Source organism: Trachurus trachurus, assembly GCF_905171665.1.
Source record: "Trachurus trachurus genome assembly, chromosome: 22".
NCBI classification, from domain to species: Eukaryota; Metazoa; Chordata; class Actinopteri; order Carangiformes; family Carangidae; genus Trachurus; species Trachurus trachurus.
Window position 1 is genome coordinate 3,481,902 of NC_139907.1, and position 25,887 is coordinate 3,507,788.

At 43.4% G+C, this 25,887-nt stretch overlaps 1 protein-coding gene across 1 annotated transcript in view; it reads right to left on the reverse strand.

The window, feature by feature from the left end:
• syne2b (spectrin repeat containing, nuclear envelope 2b) overlaps positions 1–25,887 on the reverse strand; it is a gene marked incomplete at its 5' end in the record, with an annotated part of 175,557 nt that overhangs the window by 140,219 nt on the left and 9,451 nt on the right. Inside the window, 29 exons of the mRNA XM_083998509.1 lie at positions 795–1,094; positions 1,748–1,868; positions 1,958–2,049; positions 2,224–2,293; positions 2,393–2,586; positions 3,361–3,492; positions 3,613–4,637; positions 5,075–5,244; positions 5,341–5,738; positions 5,782–7,389; positions 7,508–7,666; positions 8,023–8,199; positions 8,341–8,442; positions 8,548–8,688; positions 10,046–10,210; positions 11,093–11,292; positions 11,403–11,499; positions 12,490–12,658; positions 12,745–12,857; positions 14,117–14,281; positions 14,773–14,910; positions 15,010–15,123; positions 17,585–17,674; positions 18,590–18,690; positions 20,428–20,627; positions 22,317–22,519; positions 22,867–22,959; positions 23,840–23,917; positions 24,006–24,101. Coding sequence (XP_083854635.1) covers positions 795–1,094; positions 1,748–1,868; positions 1,958–2,049; positions 2,224–2,293; positions 2,393–2,586; positions 3,361–3,492; positions 3,613–4,637; positions 5,075–5,244; positions 5,341–5,738; positions 5,782–7,389; positions 7,508–7,666; positions 8,023–8,199; positions 8,341–8,442; positions 8,548–8,688; positions 10,046–10,210; positions 11,093–11,292; positions 11,403–11,499; positions 12,490–12,658; positions 12,745–12,857; positions 14,117–14,281; positions 14,773–14,910; positions 15,010–15,123; positions 17,585–17,674; positions 18,590–18,690; positions 20,428–20,627; positions 22,317–22,519; positions 22,867–22,959; positions 23,840–23,917; positions 24,006–24,101 — 6,711 coding nt within the window. The remainder of the gene's footprint in view (positions 1–794; positions 1,095–1,747; positions 1,869–1,957; positions 2,050–2,223; positions 2,294–2,392; positions 2,587–3,360; positions 3,493–3,612; positions 4,638–5,074; positions 5,245–5,340; positions 5,739–5,781; positions 7,390–7,507; positions 7,667–8,022; positions 8,200–8,340; positions 8,443–8,547; positions 8,689–10,045; positions 10,211–11,092; positions 11,293–11,402; positions 11,500–12,489; positions 12,659–12,744; positions 12,858–14,116; positions 14,282–14,772; positions 14,911–15,009; positions 15,124–17,584; positions 17,675–18,589; positions 18,691–20,427; positions 20,628–22,316; positions 22,520–22,866; positions 22,960–23,839; positions 23,918–24,005; positions 24,102–25,887) is intronic.

Sequence of the window (25,887 nt, forward strand, 5' to 3'; positions counted from 1 at the left end):
GACACGCTAACATTTAAATTCCTACCAATTCAGTGTTACGTTAGATAAATTGACCAGTATCTGTGCATTCATCTTTACTTTGGTGCCACATCTGCCGATATTGTTCCGACATAATCTTGTTTGGAAAGTAACGGTATTTAGGAATCTTTACGATCAATTAATTGTGGCATTTAATACTGCGATTAATTGTGAAAACAAGTAATCGTGACATCCCTATCACACACACACATATACATACATACACAGACTACCTTCCACTACAACATCAATTCATATCCATATACTATATACACAGCACTGTTTTCACCAGTATAGCACCTTTTTTTCTTGTCTAACCCTTTAATAAGTTGTTGTTGCTGTTTTTTTGTCTTTGTATGTTTTTGTTGTTTTCCACTTTTCTTGTATTGGCATCAGTTAATAAAAAAATAAAAAATAGAATTATCTCAAAAAGCATCTTGACAGTTTCACTGCTTCAGGGAGAAGTCACTAATTATAACATCTAGACAACTAATGTGTCATGACAACTTCACAACTTTGTAACTTGTACTTTTTAGGTAGTAATGTTTATGATGTATTCTGGTATTTCTTGTATTTCTTACGTATTAATTATATGATGAATTCTTGATGTATTCCTCATCTCTTTACTATGGCTTTATGTGTTCTACCTTGTGTGTTGATTGTGCCAACGGCTGCTGTATATCAAATTGCCCCTTGAGGGACGTTAAAGATGAATCAATCAATCAGAGAATGACAAAATTACAACCAATCAAAGCTAAGTGAGGCTGATATTGGACCTTAATGTCTTTCAGGATGTTGGTGTTGGCCAGTGTGAAGGCGGTGATGTCTTTGGGCTGCCTCAGGTAGCGGTCCATGCGGTCGGTGAAGTCCACCATGTGGTTCTCGGTGGAGTCGATCTGCCGGAGCGCCGCGGCCAGCGAGCTGCCTCTCCTCTGGAGGTTCAGCTGCTGGCCGCGCCACTGCTCCTGCAGCTCCACCTTCTCCTGGTCCAGACCGGCGTTCCCAGTCAGCTGGGAGCACTGGGAGAACACACTCCCATAGTCGGCCCACAGAGACCCGGTCTCCTGCCTCAGACACTAGGGAGAAAAAAAGAGTCCAACTCAGGTTTATTCAGGGTTCCCACTCTTTCTTGAAATCATTTTCCAGAACTTTTCCAGGACATTTTCAGCGGCTACAGTCTGACAGACATGTTATTCTACATCCTCTGTCCCGTTCATGCTTTGGAGAAGTCTTCTTTTCGACAGTTGTACTTTATTTTGTACATTTTTGTTTCTTTTTCTTCCTCTCCCAGCCCCAGAAGTCTGATTTAAAGATGTGCAGTCTATGGCTCTAAGTTATGCAATAATGTCTTACAGTTACATGCTTAGAAATTCCTACGAATTTATCATAGAACAACACAAACATGGGGTCCAATACTGGAAACACTCATCAACTCAAAGTCTCTAGTTTTCTCACTAGGCACTTTTTTAGAAAATAAATCCTTAGAGAGGTCTGAAAACGGCAAATAGAGCTCTGGTAGCTGATGTGATGAATAATTTTCTAAGACACCTGAAGCTTTTCCAGGACATTTGACTTTTTTTTCTCATTTTCCATGTGTCTTCCATGACTCGAAAATTGGTCAACCATTTTCCAGGTTTTCCAGGTTTTCCAGGACAAGTGGGAACCATGTTATTGGCATGTCATCAGATAAAAGAAACCGTCTTGTTGGATTTAAACCTCAGCACTGTACCTGTATCTCCTGCAGCCGTGTGTGCAGTCCTTTCAGAGAGACAGAGTCTGAGGGAGTGTCCTTGATGCTCTGGTCGTTTTTAGAGAGTTGTGCTTGCAGAGTCCTTTTACACGTCTCATATCTGCAGATTTTATATGTTAAAACAAAAGAAGATGTTAGGAAAACACTGAATATGTTGCATGTTGTGTTGAAAGACTAAATCCTGTTTACCTCTCTACAGTCTCCTTTTTAGAGACCTCCTCCTCCACAGACACCTGCTTCACAACTTCCTTCTTCTCCACGCTCGCCGTCTTCACTGTCACCTGGGACACCGGAGACACAGTAACAGCACCGTCTCTGTTCATTCAAACCTCATTGATATTGTTAAGCTTAAATGTATATAACAGGAGAATGTGACACAGCAGTTTAGCACGATTAGTTTTCAATTAATCACTAGAAATAAAAAAAGGTTGAGTTGAGTCGACAGAGGGTCGTACCTCTGCTGAGACTTGCGGTTTGTCACGCTCCTTTTCTGTGGTCAGATCCTCACTGAAGGCAACAGAAATCCTGAGAGGAAGAAATTGGGGCAGATAATTTGCATGTTGCTTTTTAAAAGACCATTGTCTTGTGATATTTCAAAGACTGTTTTTCACTCTAATATCCCACCTGGAGTCGGGCAGTGATGAGTCCTGGTCTCCGCTGAACTGGTGCTGGATGGCCGCCAGCCTTTTCTCACACTCCCTCAGCTGGGTCTGGGCCAGGCGGTGGGCGTCCTCCGGGCTCAGGGTGTCACACAGCTCCTTCAGGGCCTCCAGGTGCTGCCCTGCCTGGGCCAAGCTGCCGTCCACTGAGAAACAGGCCTGGTAAAAAAAAGTGAGCAGATAAGGCATGGTGATCATGGGATCTATACTACAAACCCAAACTGAATTCAACATTGAGAACATCCCTTTGCTTATGTGTTGTAATGTTGCATGCACATGCACATGCATGAACACAAAACATAATTTTCAACACACATTTTTTAAAACTATATTTTTTAAGACAGCCATTTTGCAATCCACAAACCAACACCAATTGGCAGGAGGAAAAAAGATGTACTGCAAAAAAAGAAAAAGAAAGAATGCTGTGTTTATCCTCTCCTCTCCCTGGAGCCATACAAAGAAGAAGGAAGGAGAACGGTAAGAGAAGCAGAGAAGCTGGCAGGATCCCCTTCCACTGAAGCACGTCTGCCAATAGCTTAGTTCTAGCAATCGAGCTACCTGAGCTTGTTTTTCTAATCGGGAGCTTAAGTGCATCTCGCACTGCAGCGCAGCTCTGTTAAAGTCTGCCTTTGTTACTTCAAACTGCAATTGTCGGAAATAGCCTGAGATCTCAGCTCTCACGGCCTGGGAAATAGGATGAAATGAATCTTTTTAAAAACACACATGACATGTTAAAGCATAGTATTACATTAACAGTTTATAATATTAAGTCCTTTAGATGCAAGACATCCATGTCTAAACACAAGCTGATTTTAGTACATTCATGGTTTAAAAACATGCATGAGCAATTATTACACACTTATATTTCACACAATGAAGCTTTGTCTATTTTCAAACTGCACATCTTCCATAGGAAGTGTGTTTGTGTCCCACCTCCCACTGTGTCCTGACAGACTGGGTGAAGAACTCCATGTCTCTGAGCTCTGATGGGGTGCAAAAGGCCTCCATGCCCTTAGCTGCCCTAAGGAAGCCCTCCAGCAACTCAGGGTCCAGGGTCTTCAGGGTCTCCTGGGGAGGAAAGGTATACATCACAGCTGAACAATGGCTCCCTCCATGAAACAACAGCTTATTTCTGTCGAGTATTTATCCTAAACAAATCAATGGGGAGTAGCATTCTAGGTTTACCTCCTTCACTGATGCTTGGTCAGGTGAGATACGTTTGTCCTTGAAGACAGTGATGGCCTCCAGGATGTGCTCCTGCAGACAGTGCTTTGCCTCCTCAAACCCGTTCCTGGCCAGAGCCTGAGCCTTGGCGTAAGCCTCGGTGTAGGCCTGGGGAGGCGCCTGAGCCAGGGCTGGAGGGGTGAAGCAGATATCTGGGGACTCGGCCTGGGACTCAGGCAGCACACTGACCTGAGAGAGGACCACGGTTTGGGGATGTTGTGGTTGGGGCTGTGGAGGAGACTGTGGAGCTGGTTGGGTCTGAGGTCTGGACTGTGTGGGTGACTGAGCCTTGGAATGTGTTGAGGTTTGTGCCTTGGGTAGTGGTGGAGACTGGGCCTGGATCTGGGTTTGTGGTGGCAGTTGAGCCTGAGGTTTGGGTTGTGGCAGTGACTGGGACCTCTGCTGAGGGGGTGACTGAACCTTGGTTTGGGCTGGTGGTTGAGGTTCAGGTTGTGGTGCTGGTTGGGTCTGGGGCTTTGGTTGTGGAGGAGATCCAGCTTTGGGTTGGGTTGGTGGCTGCACCATTGTTTGAGCTGGTGCCTGAACCTCAGGTTGTGGTGCTGGTTGGGTCTGGGGCCTAGGTTGTGGAGGTGACGCGGCCTTGGGTTGGGTTGGGGATTGAACCATTGGTTGTGGTGCTGGTTGGGTCTGTGGCTTCGGTTGTGGAGGTGGTCCAGCCTTGTGCGTCGTTGGTGACTGAGCCATTGGCTGTGGTGGCAAATGGGTCTCAGCTGCAGGTTGTGGCACTGATCCAGCCTTGGGTTGGGCTGCTTGCTGAACTTTGGTTTGAGATGGTGGTGGGACCTCTGGTTGTGGTGCTAACTGGGCCTGAGGTTTGGGTTGTGAAGGCAGCTCCTGGAACTGAAGATTAAGCTGAGACCGCTGAGGCTGGACAAAGGCCTGAGTCTGGATGTGTGTTGTTTGGGTCTGCAACTGAGTTTGTAGCTGTGGCTGTGATGGATGCTGGGGATGGGATGGATGTGGTGCTTGAGATTGGAGAGGTTTCTGAGGTTGTATCTGGGGCTGAGGATAACGCTGAGGCTGGTGCTGATGTGGGACCTGTGGGTATTGCTGAGACGGAGGCTGTGGGAAAGGCTGAGGCTGGAACTGGGGCGGTGCTTGAACACGAGCCTGCTGCTGCTGCTGCTGCTGCTGCTGCTGCTGCTGCTGCTGCTGCTGCTGCTGCTGCTGCTGCTGCTGCTGCTGCTGCTGCTGCACTTGTTGGCCTTGTTGCGTCTGGATATGAGCAACATTATAAGGTCTCATCTGAGGCTGTTGTTGCATGGGACTGTGTGGCCTCATTTGGGTTTGTGCTTGAGCCCAGGCTTGTGTTTGGGGTTGTGGATGCATCTGAGGAGGCGCGTACGATGGCCCCATATGAGCATACCCAGGTGCTCCTACCTGAGGTCCAGTCTGGGCCCACTGTGGTAAAGCCTGAACAGCTGGATGGGCTTGGGACTGCAAAGCTTGATGTGTTTCTGGATGATAAGGTGGAGGGATGGGGTGTCTCTGCTGAGGTGTCCAAACTCCTGTTTGGGTTGGAGACTGAGTCTGGGGGTAACCTTGGGGGTACAGCTGAGGTTGTGCTGCAGCCTGTGGATACGGGACAGATATCGGGGACGAGGTTCTGACTTGAGTCCACGTCTGCAGCTGGCTCTGGGAGGAGTGGCCCGGCTGTTGGACTAATGCCTGAGCATGAGTGGAATACTGAGTCGGGGCTCCAGGTTGAACTTGGGTATGATGTTGCGGCAAAGGTTGGCCCTGACTTGTCCAGACCATTGGCTGAACTTGGGTTTGAGGGTGGGCCATTGGCTGAGGATGGATTTGGACCTGCGCCATTGACTGAATTTGGGTTTGAGGATGGGCCTTTCCCTGAAGATGGGTTTGGACCTGAGCCATTGACTGTGCAGGTGCTTGAGGATGGGCCTTTGGCTGAGGATGGGTTTGGACCTGCGCCATTGGCTGAACTTGGGTTTGAGGATGGGCCTTTCCCTGAAGATGGGTTTGGACCTGAGCCATTGACTGAACTTGGGTTTGAGGATGGGCCTTTGGCTGAGGATGGGTTTGAACCCGGGCCATTGACTGAACTTGGGTTTGAGGATGGGCCTTTGGTTGAGGATGGGTTTGAACCCGGGCCATTGACTGTGCAGGTGCTTGAGGATGGGCCTTTGGCTGAGGATGGGTTTGGACCTGGGCCATTGACTGTGCAGATGCTTCAGGATGGGCCGTTGGTGGAGGATGGGCCATCGGTTGGGAATGGGTCTGAGGATCAGCTGTCGGTGTTGGTGTTGGCGGCTTAGGGGAGGGGGGTCTGACAGGAGACCATGACTGTGGATGAGTACGAAGCTGAACGTGGGATGGAACAGGAGTCTGAATTTGACCTGGTAGAGGGGCCTGCATTGGGGAAGAAGGCCTGACCTGAGCTAGAGCCGGACCATGGGCCTGACTGTGTGGATGCAAACCCTGCTGAGGTTGAACTGGTTGGGACTGAACCTGAGCATGAGACTGGACCTGTGATTGTGCTTTCACAGGACCATGGGCCTGTGAAATGACTTGCGTCTGTGACTGGCCTTGGCTCACTCTGGTTTGTGACATGGTCTTTGTTGAGGACACAGTCGTTGTCTGTGCTTGGACCACTGTCTGTGGTGCAGACTGAGCTGTAGTTGGTGCCTTCTTGGATTTACCTTTGGTGTCAGTCTCTGGTTGTGTCTGTCTCGAAGTAGGCCGTGGTTGTTGGGGCTGTTTTTGTTGCTGCAGCGATGGTTCTTGTCGCTTGTGCTGTTGGGCTCCTGGACTTGGAGGTCGTCGTGTTTGTTTTGTTGGCTCTTTTTTCTGTTGTTGTGCCTGTGCCTTAGTGGTCTTAGCCTTCGCCTCAGGCTGAAGTTTGGGACTTCCTGTTTGCTGAGGAACAACGTGAACCGATGCCGTCACTTTGTCTGACTTTGGCTGCGTCGTCTGTGTCGCCTGAACGGGCTCCTGAGCAGAATCCCGCTCTGAAGCTGGACCAGGAGGTTTCTGCTCTCCTGAACCCGGTTTCTGGAGCCAGGGGCGGTTCTTCATGGCTCGAGCCTTTTTGCTTTGAAGCTCACTTGAGCTTACCAGTTGTTTCTTTACAGCTGGCATCTGTTTGACTTGTGTTTCAACCTGTGTTTGTGTTACCACTTGTTGCTGAACCACTTTCTGAAGCTGCTGCTCCACCTGTTGCTGTTCCTTTTTCTGCTGCTGTTGTTGTTGTAGTTGCGTTTCCACCTGCTGTTGCACTTCTTGTGTTTGTTGCTGCTGCATTAGTTCTTGCTGTTGCAGCTCTTTTTCCTTTAGCTTGTTGATTTGTTCTTGCTGCAGCAGCTGTTCCTGCTGTTGTATTAGTCTTTGCTCCTGAGTCTGCTGCTGATTTTGTGCAGCGGTCTCTGACCAGGCCTGAGTCTGGACTTCTGGTGGTGAATTCGTCCTGGTCTGCTTTAGAGCTTGTGCGTAGGAATATGGCAGAGGAGGAGACTGAGAGGGCATCATCTCCTCTCTGTATTCCTGCACCACTATCGTTGGAATAAAGGTTTCGTGAACCTGATGAGACACCAACTTTGCCTCGGGCTGTTGCGTCAGCTGGCTGGTGTCTGACTGTCGCAGATGTTGAGGCTTTTGTTTCGTCTGAACAAGGACTTTTGGTGGAGGAGTATCGTCTGGAGGACTTCTGCTTCTGTCTCTTCTGGCTCCCAGGCTGCTCAACATGCCCACAGTCTCCTGCATTTCAAATCACACATATGAGAAAACCTAATATTGTAATTATCTTATTAACATGCATCTCCTGCTGCACTCTTCTCTTACAGAACATGGAGAAGTTAATGTGCTGTGTACTGGCCTGTGACTGAGCAACAGCCGCTCGCACTCGGTCTTGTATAGCAGAGGCGTGGAGGTACTGGATCGGAGAACTCTTCTGATTCGTCATCACCATCACCTGCAGGTCCTGCTCCTCCGTCACCACCTGACCCTCCAGCTGTAGACCACGGGAAATAAGGACCTGTGGGAATATAAGGATTTGGTTGAGAAGCCTAAAAGCCAAAACATCAAGGCTGAGATCCAGCTTCTTCCCTGAGGCTGTGAGGTTGATGAACTCCCTTCCATCATTACCTGCAACAAAGCACTGACTTGCACTTTAGTCCACACATACACTCTCTTGCACTGACTATTTGCCATTTTTTATGAATGTACTATTTTATCTTATTTATTTCTGTTATTCCTGTTTTTAGTTTGTGCCCATTCCTTGCTTTTATATTTGTTTACTTTTATCTTTTTATCTTTGATTTAAATGACCACCAGCGCTCCCTCAAATATGCATAAGAGATATAACAGAACAACCTGTGTGGATGGTTTTACCCGGGCTCGAGGGTCCTGGCCCCGCTGCTTCTGCTGCTCGGCGGCCCTCAGCAGCTGGTAGAGGTCCCTGGCCTCCGTCTCCCAGTGCAGGAGCTCAGCCAGGCGACTGTCCAGACCCGACACACTGTGCTGCAGCTCTGCACACACCTGTTCAGCCTCAAACAGGGTCTGCATCACCTGGTGACAGAACGAAATCAGATGACAATGGATGAATAAACTTAGCGTCCAGTGCACACTCACAAATCACAGCTGTCGGGAGCTATTTGATTATAAAATGTGATGAAATGTTTGAACAAATTTGAGCAAAATCTTTCATACTTCAGGCATAGCAAGCTTCACTTTCTGTAACTGGTCTGTGGGACATTCTGGCGAAGGCATCAGAGCATCTACATCCACCTCTTTCAACTTCCTCATTATGAACTGAAGGGAAGAAAACGTGTGAGTGGTTCAGAGTAACAGAATCATAACAGTGTGTAAAAAAACAAAACAAAAAAAAACCAGGCAGCTCAACTCAATCAAACCGACCTGGATTCTTTTCCTGTATGTGCGTAAAGGACCTGCCATCGCCTCCACGGGCTCCCTGAGAATCAGAGTGGCCTCTCTGATCAGAGCCTGGGGGTCCTGGGGTCTGGTCTGGTCCTCAGCACTGGGCTCAGGCACGTTGTCCTGGAAAACACACAAGTAGGAATGTTAAATAACAGAGAGGAAAAGCAAGAGGAACAAATGCTGCTTGTTTGATTTAGCTCGAAAACAGATCAGACAGGCTTGGGCTGTTAAATTTATGTTCCATTAGTCATTACGGTTGATATTTTAATGGCTGTTGTCTTTTGTTTGTTAATGCCAGACTAAAAGAAGCTGCATGAGAATGCACAAAGACAACACAACACAACAAGAGGTGGAGTACGCAAGAGCCTGGGGTTAATTATAACAATTATACCTTTAATTCACAAAGCTATGACGCATTAAAGTGATACGCCAACATTTTTTTTTCATGTCTTGCCTCACTCCCGAGTCCATGACAAGCAGATAGACACCATCCTTTCCACTGTGCGTGCAGTAACAAGGGAGATAGAGCCTGTATCGCCCGTAATTAGCTTAGCTCAAACACTGGAAGTGTATAGGTAGTGTTAGCCTGCCTCCTACCCGAGCCGAAATCAGCAGTCAGAAGCTGATTTCATTTTAGCTCTAAACTCTGTAAATATATCACTTTATCAACATTTCAAACATGTTTAGGTGAGAAAGTAGCCGTTTAGATCAGCAGTGTGTCGTTAATTTGTCTAAATACCAGCTGTTTACAATTTTGTTCGGACGAATTTGGCGCTACTCAAGCTAGCCGTTGTGACCAACGCACTTCCGGTTACTTTCACAAAATAAAACAATTGTTGCCCTTTACATACAGAAAACCATGACGATATAATTTGTGCTTTTACTTTGAAATAGGAAGCTAACCTACCCTCGATGTAGCTAGCTTGAACCAAAATAAACCGTCTTAGCTTGAACCCTCCGTTTTGACCGATCTGGTCCCGTTAGTGGCATTTGACCGCTCAAGATGCCTTACCGGAGAGTTTTGTCAGCTCTGAGACGAAGATCGGCCCGCCGGTTTCCGTTTAGAGTTGTTGAAGAGTTTCTCTGATGACTTTAGGGGGAGGCAGGCTAACACTACCTATACACTTCCAGTGTTTGAGCTAAGCTAACTACGGGCGATACTGGCTCTCCCTTGTTACTGCACGCACAGTCGAAAGGATGGTGTCTATCTGCTGGTCATGGACTCGGGAGTGAGGCAAGACACGAAAAAAAAAATGTTGGCGTATCCCTTTAAGCAAGAAATAAACACAGAGGAAACTGGGCCAACACTCATCCTGATTAAAAAACGAGGGTACAGTATGTCCCATGTTTGACTTCCATCAGGCTGAGCTGCAGCGACATGACAGTCAGGACAGTTTAGCATCAACGTACAGTAAAAGCAGCGAGCGACTGACTAACTGTTTCCCACCGACCAGGTTTTTCCTGTTCATCAACTTACGAAAGTGTTTCTCTTGCTGAACTCGGCCCAGTTCATGTTGAGCCGTCGCAGCTCCTCGGCCAGACTCCTGCTGCTCTGAGGGTCCGTCGACTCCATCAAGAAGTTCCCCACCTCGTTCAGGTGGGCGTGTCGGGAGCCCCACTCAGACACACACTGAGGCGTCAGCTGGAGGAAACATGAACACAACTATTTAAATCAAAGACTGCCTATAAGTGCAGGCTGTTCTATGATTCTATATTTGTCTCCAAATGCAGAACTGCTCCGGAAACATGCTCATTGTAATCTGTGTATTTTACAAGAACATTGTACATGTAAGATACTTTATTACACCAGCACAACAGAAGTCTTGAGATACACGATGTTGGAGACTTTGTGGGCAGAATAAAGCCAGTCATTTTCATATCTTTTGGGGATGCCCCTGTATTCTACCTTATTGGCAGGAGTTACAGAAGAGTATGGAAAAATTCCACTTACATTTGATGTATTATATTTGGGAAAAGAGAACCAGGAGAAAAATACATATTTCGAATAATGCTAGTGGCAAAGTTAAAAATGGCTAAAGACTGATGCACCAAAAATGGAGGATTGGGTCGAGGTAATGCTCAATATTTATAGAATGGAGAAGCTAACTTTCTCAACTAGACTAAAAACAGAGACTTTTAAAAAATTACTGGGAAAACTGGGTTAATTTTGTGTCTCCATTGAGAGCAGACTTTGTGCAGTAAGGACACTGTGTACTGATCCCCTTGGGTCAGGCTACAAACTTGTTCATTGTTCATATGTTTATTATGTTTACCGATGTAAGAGAGATGTGAAAATAAGGACAGGAGTGAATAGTGTTTCTTTTTTCTTCAAATTTACTCTACGGTATCTTTCTTTGAGAATGTATGTTTATCTATGTCCCTGCTCCCTGGTGGAGAAGTATAGGAATGTTTTATACTGTTGGAAAATTGTATATGTAAAATGTTGAATATTGATATGTGGAATCAATAAAAAACGCTCCGGAGGAAGAAATTATGGTTTCAGTTCAGATGCGAACTGCGTCACCTCTGGTCTGTGTCCGGGGCTGAAGGTTGCAGAGCCCTGCTCCAGCCAGGCCTGCAGGGAGCTGAGGCTGTCGCTGTACGAGTCCCAGGCAGACAGCACCCGGCCCATGGTGCTCTTGGTCGTGGTCAGCTCCTCCAGAGCCACGGCGGTGTCGTCCTCCAGCTGCTTCACCTGCTGACTGACCTGGTGATAATCTCCCGCTGAGGAACAAGACAAATCCACACAAAAAATAAGACACAAACTGACTTAAATCAAATAGGAAACATAAAAAAACAGCTCAGTGAGTCATGGTGTTGTATTGAAATCTTACACAGGGCTGATTTGCTTGAATATTTCTCAGAAATCTTCTTCAGCTTATGAAGAGCTGCTTCCAGCAGAGTGGGCAGCTCCTGTGTGTTCACCAGCTCCTGTGTGGAGAAAAACACATGTACACAGTCACTACAGCTGTAATCACTGCACAATAACAACAACATCAATGGATGAGAGGGTGAAAAACTGAGAGATGTATGGCAAGTGGATTTAACATTTAAAAGCTACGTTTGACTATTCTGAATTAACATTGTAGATATCAACAACATCTTTCTGACTAGTCATAATTACATTTCGAATAGTTGGATTTTTCATTCAAGATATCTGTAATTCAGTTTTGCTTCGTCAAAAAGAACATTTCAGATATCTGCAACTACATTCTTCCTATAGGACAAATGACGTCACTTTTCCCATTCATGTTTATGGAGTTTGTCATTACAGATATCTATAATTCAGTTGCAGATATCCACTATGTGAATTACGGATATCTGTAACTGAATTATGACTATTCCTAATTCCAGTTTGAGATATCTTCAACGTCATTTTAGTCAAAACTTAATTTAAGATATCTGAAAAGGGACATGTAGATATCTTTAATTGAGGTGAATTAAAGATATCTTGAACTGGAATTATGACTAGTCAGAATCAAATTGTAGATATCTCAAACTGGAATTAGTACTAGTCGTAATTCAATTACAGATATCTGTAATTCACATAGTGGATATCTGCAGCTGAATTGTAGATATCTGTAATGACAAACCTCATACACATGAACGGCAAAAATCGCGTCATTTGTCCTAGGAAGAATGTAGTTGTGGATCTGAAATATTCTTTTTGACTCAGCAAAACTGAATTACAGATATCTGCAACACATATCCAGTCTGGCTTTTAAATGTTAAAATGGCTTGACATAGGGTTAGGGTTACTTTATTACTTTATATTCTATATCTATTCATCTATTCAGCTATAAATATGCAGATGTGGACACGGTTAGGAGGACGCCTAATGTCTGTATCTAAAATCTAACTGGTGTAAACATAACAAGTGTGTTTTGAAGCTGTCGTGTGTGATCAGTGATGATGACTCACATGCCACTCCTGCAGCAGCACCCTGACGGCCTCTGGAGAGATGAACGGCCTCTTCCAGACACGGAGCTTGGTCCTGATCTGGCCCAACAGATCCAGCACCGTGTGGCGGTGTTCCCGGTACTCCAGCTTGATCCCATGGTACTTAGCCGTCACTCTCACCCCGGTGAACCTGGTGAGGAGAGCCAGACGGAGAAAAGGTTCAACTGTGAAGTGCTGACTGACGGGAACATTTACTGCAGCTCTCGGATCCCTCACCTCCTCTTCAGCTCCTCCATCTTGTCTGCAGGAACCATCATGTTCGCGTACTCGTCCAGGTTCTGGAAGGACTGGAAGGTCCTGACCTGCTGCGGCATCTCCTCCAGGCAAACCTACGGCACAGTTCAACACTTAGACCAGGGTCTCTGCAGGTTTCACCAGCTCAAATTTAAGACTTTTTAAGACCTTTTTAAGACCATTATGGATGAAATTTAAGACCTATCATGACAAATAAAAAACTTACAAAGAAATGCGGAGTCACAAAATTAGAAATTGATTGGAATATATAAGTTGCGTGTTAGGCTTGTTTGTAGTTGAAAATACATTCAATAAATCACAATAAGTGTCGCAGGAGCATTTTATTGAGCATTTGCGGTAGCGAGGGCTCCACCATAACATTTTTCCCAAGGAGCACGCCTAAAGTAAACTATTTGGGGGCACAAAAAGAAATTGGGGAGGGTCTGACGTCGGCTACCCAAAACTCTGTTTTTCTCTGCAAATGTGCAAACAGAGTTTTCCAAAATCTCCACTCTAGCCGGAGTTTTTAGAAAGAATCGTTTTCAGGGGCGAATTCTCCGTTTGCGTCTAAAACGAAGGGTGCAAACGATGGCTAATGTCTCTGTTTTAAAAAAATAAACGCGTATGTATAAACAGGGCCTTAGTTCCTTTACATGTACATTTACACACTCAGCACAACTTATACCACTTCTCAAAGAGGAGAGCTTGTAGCGCCGCATTATGTAGTAATGTCATACATTTTCACCTCATGCTGTAATAATGACACATTTTGTAATAAAATTCTTGAACACAATGTGTAATAAAGTTTGTCGCGTTTTGTAGTAAGTTGTTACATATTGCACCAAATTATTACAAAATCCGGGTGTTGCATTTTTTTATGAAGAAAATGCAATAATTTGGTGCAATATGTAACAACTTATTGCAAAAAGCGGCAAACTTTATTACATATTGTGTTTAAGAGTTTTACTACAAAATGTGGCAGATTATTGCAAAATGCAACGTTATTACATGAACATTTATTACATTATTACACAATGTGGCGCTACATATGCAGCCATTTCCCTGACATTAAAAATTGGCATTGAAAACAGAATTTGGCATTGTAATAAAAGTTGTATTGACACTGAAACAAGTATTGGCATTGAAAAATGTTCTAACACAGGCATAAAAAAATACAATATTTTATTTGGATTTAAAAATATATATATTATCATGTAGTTTTCAATTTTTCAAAACTATAGAGCTCTTCCAAATTTTGTTCAACAATCCCTCTGAACATAATGCTTTTTATTTGGTTGATGTTAGTTTTTTGTCCTTTACATGGTGTTCAGTCACCTCTGCAGTAAACACTCACTTTGAGCAGCTCCTGTTTCTCTTTGGCATCGTCGGCGGCGCGGCCGTGGTCCTGCGGGTCGCCCTCCTCCTCGGCCAGAACCGCCTCGGCCTTCAGCAGCCAGCGGGCCACGCTGTCCAGCGGCGCCGGGAGACTCTTATCTAACTCTATTTTGTATTCACGCAGCTAAAAACAGACACGAAAGATTTCATTACATGTCATAACAAGCTACATGTTTTTTTCAGGGCAAAGAAGAACAGAATAGGAACATGAATGTTTTGTTTCTATATTTGGTTGTGTAGTATAAACACCAACCACATAAGTTTATTTCGGACATGTTAAAAGAAATAAAACATAATACAGAAATGGACAGACATAACAAATAAAAACTTTGCAAAGACAACATATGAACAAAAAAATAAAATAAAATAAAATAATTGAAAATAAAGATCATTTGATTTTTTGGTTTGTTTGTTTTTTCATATCCGAAATGAGTGGGAAGAAGTAAAACTTATTTACTCCCACCCCTTATTCATAAATTATCTATCAAGCTATCTAGTCATTATAGTCGATACAATAAATTAATTTATGAGTTATTTTTTAACATTAAAACTGTTGTACAAGTTCCTACGGTTTCTTCGGGTTTTAAACGAGACAGAGTTTTGAGTGGAATCCACCTTTTCAGTGAGGGTGTCCCACGCCTCTCTGAGGGCTCGCTGCTCCTCGCTCAGTTTCTGGGATCGTCTCATCGCCGTCAGCAGAGGCATGATGGGCCGCCGCTGCTCGTTGAAGGACACGAGGAAGGTCTGAAATACCTGAGGGACGGAAGGAAAATGGACGTGTTGAGTGTTACGTTTTGTAAATGCAACATGTAACAGGATGTTTAGTCAACGTGCACCCTGATAGAAACACACATGGTATCTCTCTGAGTAGCTCTCTCCCTCGGTGGAGTCCCAGCCCTCCAGCAGCTCGTCGTAGGCCTGGACCAGCCAGCACGTCACCTCCTGGGCCTTGCGATCAGGTGTTGCCTAGGTGATGAAGACATTAGTGAGTTAATGACTGAAGATGTTTGAAGCAATTCTTGGATTAAGTCATTTAAGTTGAGGTTAGTCCTAAACTTTGAGGTTTAGCTTGATTTGAATATTATATATAACAGTAAGACAATAATATTATCATCATCAACTACAATAATTAAAGGGATAGTTCAACATTTTGGCAAATTGGCCCATTGCCATAATCCCTATAGGTTTTAGGAGTAGGTTCGTTATCTTTATTTGTCGGTGCAAGCTATTTTTAGAACGGTGGAGCAGAGCCGCGAGCTGCTCAGAGCTACACTATGGAGGCTCATTATGGGATTTCTTGGTTTCCCTCATCAAACTCATCAAATACACAATCCAACAACTCCACAACGCTCTGGTGGACAAGTTGTGACCTGCACATTCACCACGCTATGAGATAATAACACAACGTTACCACACAGAGTTGTTTTAGAGGTAAATGCAGAGACTGCTTGATGAAAAACTGCTTCCAACGGGAATGCGCATCAGCGGTTTTGCATGAATTTCCCTCTAAAACAACTCTGTGTGGTAACGTTGTGTTATTATCTCATAGCGTGGTGAATGTGCAGGTCACAACTTGTCCACCAGAGTGTTGTGGAGTTGTTGGATTGTGTATTTGATGAGTTTGATGAGGGAAACCAAGAAATCCCATAATGAGCCTCCATAGCGTAGCTCTGAGCAGCTCACGGCTCTGCTCCACCGTTCTAAAAATAGCTTGCACCGACAAATAAAGGTAATGAACCTACTGCTATGACTATAGGGATTATGGCAATGGGCCAATTTGCCAAAATGTTGAACTATCCCTTTGAGATAAATGGACTCCAAGTAGCTCTGTTGGTTTATTTGCATCTTGTAACTGACAGAAGGACGATCAGACAGAAGCTGCAGACATAAAGCTCCTCTACTCCGTCTCGTCCTGAAATACCTTATTCATTCATTATGCTGTAATTATGAAAACAGAGGAGCTAAGCAAAGAGATTTCCCAGAAGCCACCAGCACCAGTCATGGGATACTTAAAAACAGAATGGAAGCTGCAGCGCCGCCAACATTTCTTGCATTTAAAGCAGAGTGGAAAGCCAAAAGATAAAAGTTGACAACATGCACAACACAACAGTCAGTCACCTCTTATTCTACTGCATGAAAACAAACAACTCAGTGTGAAGCGGCATTAAAACGTATTTGTTTTTAATTTGCTGCATTTTCTCAGATTTATTCTCAGATGTGTTTAATTTTGCAGATTGAATTCTGATTTTTCTGTGCTGCGTTACACAATCACTGCAGAATGAGGAACAGCTTCAGGGGAGAGGAGGGTTAGAGTCAAAGTTAAAGTTAAAGCACCGGCTTAAAAATGTGGATTATTAAAAACTTTAAAATGTTCACGGCAGCTTCATGTGAACGAGGCGAGAAAATCCTGCCAGAAAACTGGAGGTGACAGCTGTTTTGTCCCCTGTCACTGATCTGTCATGAGTTGTGCGACGAGCCGAGCCAGCAGCTCTTTATTCAACTCACAAAACACACACACACACACACCCTCTCTCTGTGGTTTTGGATGTGGTCCCAGAGAACAGGGTAAACTAGTTTGATTCTGCACGATAAGTCCTGATCTGAACCTCAGAGTGATTGATAGGTAAATCTTAATAAGTGAAATAGCTGCTGCCCCGTCCCAATAAATAAAATCATTTACCTATAAAGGAGTAAAGAGGCTGTTTTATGCTGCGTGACAAAGCAGTGATGATGACGCAGACAATTATAAAGCAGCACACCGGAGGATTTACAGTACAAACTGAATGAACAAGCAGCAACATGAGTTATTTTTAATCCATAAAGCAGCAACATGGAGGAGGACTGCATAGATCTGGGGTTGTTGCGTCGACAATCACTGTTGAAGTTGCATTTAATTGCAGTATTTTAATGCATTTCCTCACTTTTTTAATAGTTTTGTATATGTTACACTGCAAAAACTCAAGAATATTTGTCTTATTCCTAGTCGAAATTTAATTTCTAGTCAAAACAAATCTCATTATACTTAAAATAAGACTCATCACATAAAAAGCAGCTTGTTTTTGGACACTTTTTCCTTCTTTCAAGCATATTTTCAATTGAAATAAGTAGAAAAATCTGATAGTGGAGCAAGTTTTTCTTCCTTTCTACTTATTGCAAGTGAAAATGTGTTTGAAACAAGTGAAAATGATCTAAAAACAAGTTAATTTTTAGGTGATGAGTCTTATTTTAAGTGGAAAGAGATTAGTTTTGACTAGAAATGAGACATTTTGACAAGAAATAAGACAAATATTGTTGGAAAGATTTTGAATTTTTGCAGTGTACTTTACTGTCGGTGTCATGCAGCTTGTTTACTCTTCATTAATAAGAAGTGTGTGACTGTGGGAGCTGAGAGACGACACAGTGTGGGCTCTGTGACGGAGGCGTCTACCTGTCGCAGAGGCGAAGCAGAGATAGCAGGAGTGTAGTGGACAGGCAGGTTGATGGGAGAGGGGCTTTTAGGAGGAGTCAGATATTGTGTCTGGGAGGAAAAAAGGGAAAGAAAGAAGAAGAGAAAAAGGAAGAGGAAACAGAAATGATGCCAAGAAAACCCAAACTAAAGTTATTGTTGAAACGGAGGAGAAGTAAGAAGCAAACAGAGATAATTAACATTGTTTGTGGTCATTATAACAACATTTAAAACTAATTATTTACAATTAATTTCATTGCAGTTTCCGATCTGATTGAACTATCTGTACACGTTCTGGATGATTAGCAAAAATGATAAAACAGATGATGATGTGGATCCATTAAGGACAAAACATTTATTATTCTAGTATAAAAAAGGAGATTTTAACAGTGCAGACGTCACAGTGGTTTATTGATTTGAATAGAAAAAGACTTCCAGGTGCAGGATTCCTACACAAAATTCCATACTTTTTCCAGAACCTAATTTCCAGATTTCTCAGTAAAAAAGTTCAAATAATTTGTGACATTTGAGTAATTAGATGTGTATCATGTATATAAATGATGCAATTAATCATTTGTTTTCATTATTCTGAGTGTGTATGCCTTTACTTCAGGTAAGACCAAACCCAGGTAAATATTAAGATAAATATATTTCCATACAACAATTTCAATTTTCCATACTCTTCAAATTCCATACTTTCCATATTTGCGTCAAAAAACAGATACAAACTGATAAATTGAACTTAAATTAAACTTAGATTTGGTTGAATCAGTGTTGAAATACTATTGAAACTCCCCAGCTGACTGAGCACAGAGCTCAGCTGAGTCCTTGACTGTTGACACTGGAACTGCTGTGGTTAAACAGCTGGAAGCAAACATCTGGGAATCCTAACTAAACGCTGCCTGAACTCCTTTACTGTGTTCTAATGTTTAATGTGTGTGTGTGTGTGTGTGTGTGTGTCTGTGTGTGTATGGCGGCGACACTGACCTGCATCTCCTCCTCCGGCACCGGCAGGTCTCTGGAGTACTGCAGGAACTGGGCCACGTAGGTCATGATGGACTTCTCATCTGGGTCTCGAACGTCCACATCTGCATCCACATCACAACCGTCCATCATCAAGTTAACTTAAGTTACTTTTCCCCGAGTTAAAGCAACAACATCTGAGGTGTTGAACTCTTTGTTTTCAATAAGCATCATCATCGTCTCTCTACTGTGTTTGAAGCAGCCGGCTGATCCGGAGTCTGCTGACAAACTAACAAGCAGAGCAAAGTGAAACAAGCGAGGGTTTTATATTAAGACCCAAGCAAAACAAGCAACAAGTGAGTCAGCAGACCGTCCCGTCCGCGGCACCTCGGGCTCTCTCAAGTCGCAGCACTCGGCCACTTTCACACAGATTCACACGGCACCACTTCAATTACAGCTGCACAAGAAGGTTCAGTCAGACAGGAATGGGAGGAATCCAACAGAAAACACAGAGAGACACTAATAATAATGTGGTGGAGAGGCCGATAAATCTGGATTATCATGTAACAACATTTTCATTTTAATTCAATCTCTGAGAGTCTGTTGTGACACTCTGAGAAGCTTCACTAATGTTTCTGCATCAGCCTCATGTTGATAAACGCCTGTGAGTTCACATCCTCCTGATAGGAGGTTTGATATATGATATTATCACCGGGGGGGGGTTGACATTTCCTGAATTAGAGTTACAGCCTGAAATAAAAATGAACTACAACTTTTTTTTGGTCCGTAATCTTAAAAGAATGAGCAATAATAATAACAATGTGACAGATAGATATATAAATAACTTCTTCCCTGTGTGTTTAATCATGTTTATTCAGATCTGTGTTCTTTAGTCCAGAGGGAATATGGACAAATCTGAGGCTAAAAATAATGAGCAGCAGGTCAAATATTGACATTATGAACTTTATCACAGTTTAACATTGATTTAGTTTTAATCAGCTTCCACACTAATAAACTATATTACCTATTTCTCTGTATATATGTGATTATTGTACCTCTCTCTTTCATTAAAAGCAGTGTGCACATCTAATGGGAAACCAGAACAATTACCAGAACAACTTCATCAGGGTCACTGATACTGATACCAGCGCAGTAATGATACAACTGATGCTCTTTTACCTCCAATTAAATATGTATATGGATCATATTATGTGACATTAAAGGAATAGTTCACCAAAAAATGAAACTCAGTCATTAGTGACTCACCCTCATGCTGATGAATACTCTGGAGTAGTTTTTTATTCCTCAAAGTGCATCTGGAGACCCGGGAGGCCGGTTCGTAGTCCAATGAAAACTTTATATATGAGAGTAATAGGGGCCAACACAAAAACGTCCATAAAACTACACAAAAACCATTTAATATTCCTCCACACTGCTCGTCCACTGCAATCCAAGTGTCCTGAAGGGAGATAGTCCAGAGTTTACCTGAAACAACGTTTTTAGGCAAGTCCAGTCATGTCCGCGTGCATCACATGAATGCAAGAGCAAATTCAATCCAGGACTGTTTAGGCTGTAAAAATGTCCTAAATGACGTTGTTTCCAGTAAACTCTGGACTATCTCCCTTCAGGACACTTGGATTGCAGTGGACGAGCAGTGTGGAGGAATATTAAATGGTTTTTGTGTAGTTTTATGGACGCTTTTGTGTCAGGCCCTATTACTCTCATATAAAGTTTTGGTTGGACTAGGAACCGGCCTCCCAGGTCTCCAGATGCACTTTGAGGAATAAAAAACTACTCCGGATTTCATTTTTTGGTGAACTATTCCTTTAAGAGTTCCAGTGTGTGATCTGCAGCTCCCTCACCGTCGGCCTCCAGCAGCCGGGGGATCCTCAGCTCCCGCTCCGCCACGCGGAACGCCTCCTCCAGGTTCTGCTTGTTGCTCCTGGTTCTGGCCTTGGACAGATCCACCAGGTCGGGCCGCAGCGCGTACAGGATGGCCAGGAAGACCACGCCGCTCCTCCAGCTCGCCTTGAAGTCCTTCACGTTGATGGTGCAGCCGGCTCTGATGGAGACGTTGTGTTAGTTATTAGAATTAAAGTCACTTTTTAGCTGTCTGGTACAGTGTTTTTATATGGTCTATACTGGCGGGAGATCATTTAAAGGGACAACGAGGAGTTTCTATTTGGTTATAAAAAAGTCTCACGTTAATGTGGATGAATCTCCGCTACCCACACTTGTTAATGGGTCCATTTTCGATAAATATATCGTTTTGTCTCTATCATTATTTTGTTATTATTAGTGGTGGTGGAAATGCTGGTCGAGCCGACCAGCGTTTTTTACTTTCGGTTTCGTGGCGTCATGAGAATAACGCAGCCGAATCGCCGTTTATGGTGGGAACTATGACGGTATGTGATCCTCTTTGAACCTCTGACTTTAATTCTTGATGAATGAAAACATGAGTCTGTCTTGCGCCGGTCAAATAATTTCACGGTGCGCAGAGGCTCATAAATGTAGTGAGAAAACACTTCGCTTTTCCAAAACTCCTCGTTGTCCCTTTAAATTAAAATTTATAGCATGAACCAATGATCAAAATCCCAGAAGAAAGTTGAAATTTAATTAATTGAACAACATTCAAGATATCACAGCCAAAATTAATAACAATAAATTCCTTATAGTTTTTCAGTGCTTTAACTACTGCTGATGCTGCAACTGCTCTCCTTTATGAAACTCCATTACTGTTGACCCGTTCCCAGCGCAAGCACAATAAAAAAAAAGCACTAAATAAGCAAGAAATATGTAGCAAAGGTCGCCATTAAAGCTCCTGTGTATACTAATCTATTTGAGGCCAAAGTACCTGAGCAGCTACAGGTGGAACAGTAAAACCCTGACCGGGTCTTGGTCTTTAGCCCAGAGCTGGAAATGACCAGGACGTCCCAGTGAGAGGATTTTATCTCACTCTGAATCATGAACTTGGCCCACGACACAAGCTGCATCCAGAGGTTTCTCAATAACTTGGCAGATAGGTATATGAATGTGACCATTTAAAGGGATAGTTCAACATTTAGTCAGACCCTCCTCTCACCACAATCCCTATAGTCATAGCAGTAAGTTCATCATCACCTTTAATTATCGGTGCATGTTGTTTTGAGATCGGCGGGGCAGAGACGTGAGATGCTCAGTGAACACAATGGAGGTCATCAAACTCATCAAATACACAATCCAACAACTCCAAAACGCACTGGTGGACAAGTTGTGACCTGCACATTCACCACGCTATGAGATAATAACACAACGTTACCAGACAGAGTTGTTTTAGAAGCAAAATGCAGCCGGAACTACATTCAGACACAGCTGCTGGGCGGAGGGATTTCAAAAGCACAAGTAGTTCTGAGTATTTGCTTCATGTGTCGTAATGTTACATAATTATACATTATTATCTCATAGCGTGGTGAATGTGCAGGTCACAACTTGTCCGCCAGAGCGTTGTGGAGTTGTTGGATTGTGTATTTGATGACTTTGATGAGGGAAACCAAGAAATCCCATGAGCCTCCGTAGCGTAGCTCTGAGCAGCTCACGGCTCTGCTCCGCCGTTCTAAAAATAGCTTGCACTGACAATTAAAGGTAACAAACCTACTGCTATGACTATAGGGATTATGGCAATGGGCCAATTTGCCAAAATATTGAACTATCCCTTTAAGACTTTTATGTCATTAATTAACGCCATTGACTCGGTGGAGCGGCGGCGACGTACTTGTGACACTGCTCGCGGACCCAGAGCAGCAGGGCCTTCTTGGCGGAGACCCTGAAGCGGCTGTGCAGCGGCGAGCCTCGGGGAGGAACGGGGCTGCTGCTGGCCGAGCGGCTCGACAGCGTGGAGCGAGAGTCCAGACTGGCCAGCGACTCCATGGACGACTGACGGGAGTCGAAGGACAGGCTGCTGGCCAACTCCTCGATCTGAGACGGCAGCCAACACACACACAGTCAACCGTTTAAAACACTTGTAAGAGAGTTGAAGGTAAAATAATAATATGTATGACTCCCAACACTGCAAAAACTCCCAACACTGCAAAAACTCAAAACTCAACTCAAAAAAGAATATTTGTCTTATTTTTAGTCAAAATGTAATTTCTAATCAAAAAAAATCTCATTATACTTAAAATAAGACTCATCACATTAAAAAGCAGCTTGTTTTTAGACACTTTGTCCTTCTTTCAAGCATATTTTCACTTGAAATAATCTGATAGTGGGGCAAGTTTTTCAAAGATTTGGAGTTTTTGCAGTGAAGAGTTGATCTGACTCACGTGATACTGCAGAATGATCGTCCATATGAGGCCCAGGATGATGGATGGTCTGCCATCGATGATGTCAGGAATGTTTATGTTTACTAGTTTGATCTGAGGACGAAACAGGAAATTATTATTTAGACTTTAACCTTTCTCTTGTGTTCGGGTCGCCACTGACACGTTTTTAGCTTTTTAATGCATAAAAGTACCACATAAATTGCATCAAGGCTTTTTGACTTTGTCAGAAACCTATATTTAAAGGAAAATTGCCATAATCCCTATAGTCATAGCAGCATTTTTAGAACGACGGAGCAGAGCCGTGAGCTGCTCAGAGCTACGCTACGGAGGCTCATGGGATTTCTTGGTTTCCCTCATCAAACTCATCAAATACACAATCCAACAACTCCACAACGCTCTGGTGGACAAGTTGTCTGCTCCGCCGTTCTAAAAATAGCTTGCACCGACAATTAAAGGTAACGAACCTACTGCTGATGACTATAGGGATTATGGCAATGGGCCAATTTGCCAAAATGTTGAACTATCCCTTTAAATGATGCCACTTGTGTTGTTAGGGTTGGTTTTGACCCGATTATAAAGATAAAAGCAATAATGAGAATTAAAACTGAAATCACAAGTGTAAAACCAACCTATTCATGGATAAGGAAGCCGAACAACGTGACCAAGAGATGAGAAACAAATTGGACGAAAAAAAAAAGTTTTTAGTGTTTTACAGCTGATTGAAGAAACGGGTCAAAACCGACCCTAACATGAGAGAGATAATAGCAGAAAGCTGACACAAGACAAAGGTTATTTAAACAATATGAATGATCTCATTCAAAAAGCTCAGAAACCAGATGAATCATTTAATCTGCCATGTTTTCTGCTAGAGTCAGACAGACGGAGTTCATAACGTTGACCAGTAAATAAAACTCTGTTGGTTGGTCTAATGTTCTGTTGGAGCTGCATCATCTCTCTCGAGTGACTCATTTACCGATTTCTTCTTCAGAAAGGCGAGGGCTTTCTCGATGTTGCTCCGGTGCTGAAACATTCCCCGGCCTCTCTCCCGAGCCTGTGGATCAGAAACCAGAGAGCGGGTTAGGGTTCAGACGCTGCGTTCAGTCAGTGTCTCAGCTGCTGTTAGAGACCGGACAACTCACCATGGGCTGGCCGCTCATCACCTCCAGCAGGTCCAGCAGCTTGGACCCATCGCGGAAGTCGTTGAACAGATCCACGACCATGCATGGTGGCCTCCGCTGTCACAACACACACACACACACACATTTTAGTTTACTTTGTTTAAATCTGCAGCCATAAAACAGAGATCACAAACCTTCAGAAAAGCTACAACTTTTATGTCCATAACAAGAGTTTAAATTTAAAAAAGTTAGATAACAAGTGTAAAAAGAATTGCGAAAATGCAACAAAATCAAATTAAATCTAAAATCTGTTTAGACGGGAATCTGAGACACTTGTGACTTTATCATGTTTATGTGACCTGAGTGAAAAAAAAGATGATTTTCTTCTTGTGGCTTCTGATCAAAACCACCATTTAAAAAGAAACCAACGTTTTAATGATGGAACATTTTCAAGAAAATCAAATCACGATGTTCAAGTCTGTAGTAGTTTGACTTGGTGAATCTGACAGGCTGTCAATCAGAGTCTCGATCTTTCTCACGCTAATGAACATAACACACACAATATTAGTCATTAAGTTCTGAGGACGCTCTCATTTCTCATTTCTCATTTCTCAGGAAGCTGTTGAATGATGATTTAATTAAACAATCTGCCTGAAGCCACAGAGAAGCTCCAGGATCTTCAGATCAGTGTGTGTTCTTCCTATGACAGTTAATTAACGCACAGTGCAGCTCTTCTTAAACTGGATAAAACAGTTCAGTCGCCACAATTTTGCCTTTTAAAGAGATAGTTCAACATTTTTGGCAAATTGGCCCATTGCCATAATCCCTATAGTCATAGCAGTAGGTTCGTTACCTTTAATTGTCGGTGCAAGCTATTTTTAGAACGGCGGAGCAGAGCCGTGAGCTGCTCAGAGCTATGCTACGGAGGCTCATGGGATTTCTTAGTTTCCCTCATCAAACTCATCAAATACACAATCCAACAACTCCAACTTCACCACGCTATGAGATAATAACACAACGTTACCAGACAGAGTTGTTTTAGAGGGAAATTCATGCAAAACCACTGATGCACGTTGCCTTCAGGGACAGTTTTTCATCAAGCAGTCTCTGTATTTCCCTCTAAAACAACTCTGTCTGTTGTGTTGTGTTATTATCTCATAGAGTGGTGAATGTGCAGGTCACAACTTGTCCACCAGAGCGTTGTGGAGTTGTTGGATTGTGTATTTGATGAGTTTGATGAGGGAAACCAAGAAATCCCATAATGAGCCTCCGTAGCGTAGCTCTGAGCAGCTCACGGCTCTGCTCCGCCGTTCTAAAAATAGCTTGCACCGACAATTAAAGGTAACGAACCTACTGCTAAAACTATAGGGATTATGGCAATGGGCCAATTTGCCAAAATGTTGAACTATTCCTTTAATGCCGAACAATTAATAACACCACCTCATATTATTTTTCCTTCATAATTAAAATTGAGCCAACTATCTTTAATGAGAACTTTACAGCGGCCTGTAAATGAGAGTAGAGAACAATAACCTCCTTCTTTCTCCTGAAGGTTTTTTATGTTTAGTTTTCCCCAAAAAATACAGAATAACCTTTGGAGAGTTTGGACACAGAGCAAACTATTCACATGTGACAGGAGGTAATGTTGCAATGTGAGCTCTAATGTGAACAACCACCAGAGGATTAGCAATTATCTGCAGCACTCAGTTTGTTGGCAGAGTCACAGGTGGATCCAGGGTGTGTGTTTATGTGTGTATATGGTTGGTTGGATGGTTGGTTGGTTGGCTGCTGCTGCTTGGTGGTGGTGGAGGGAAAGGGGAGGGTGGTGGCCGTCTGTCGCTGTCTATCTGTGAGCTGTGAACCTTGCTCTGCAAAGCTATATTTATGTACATGGTTCCTCCTC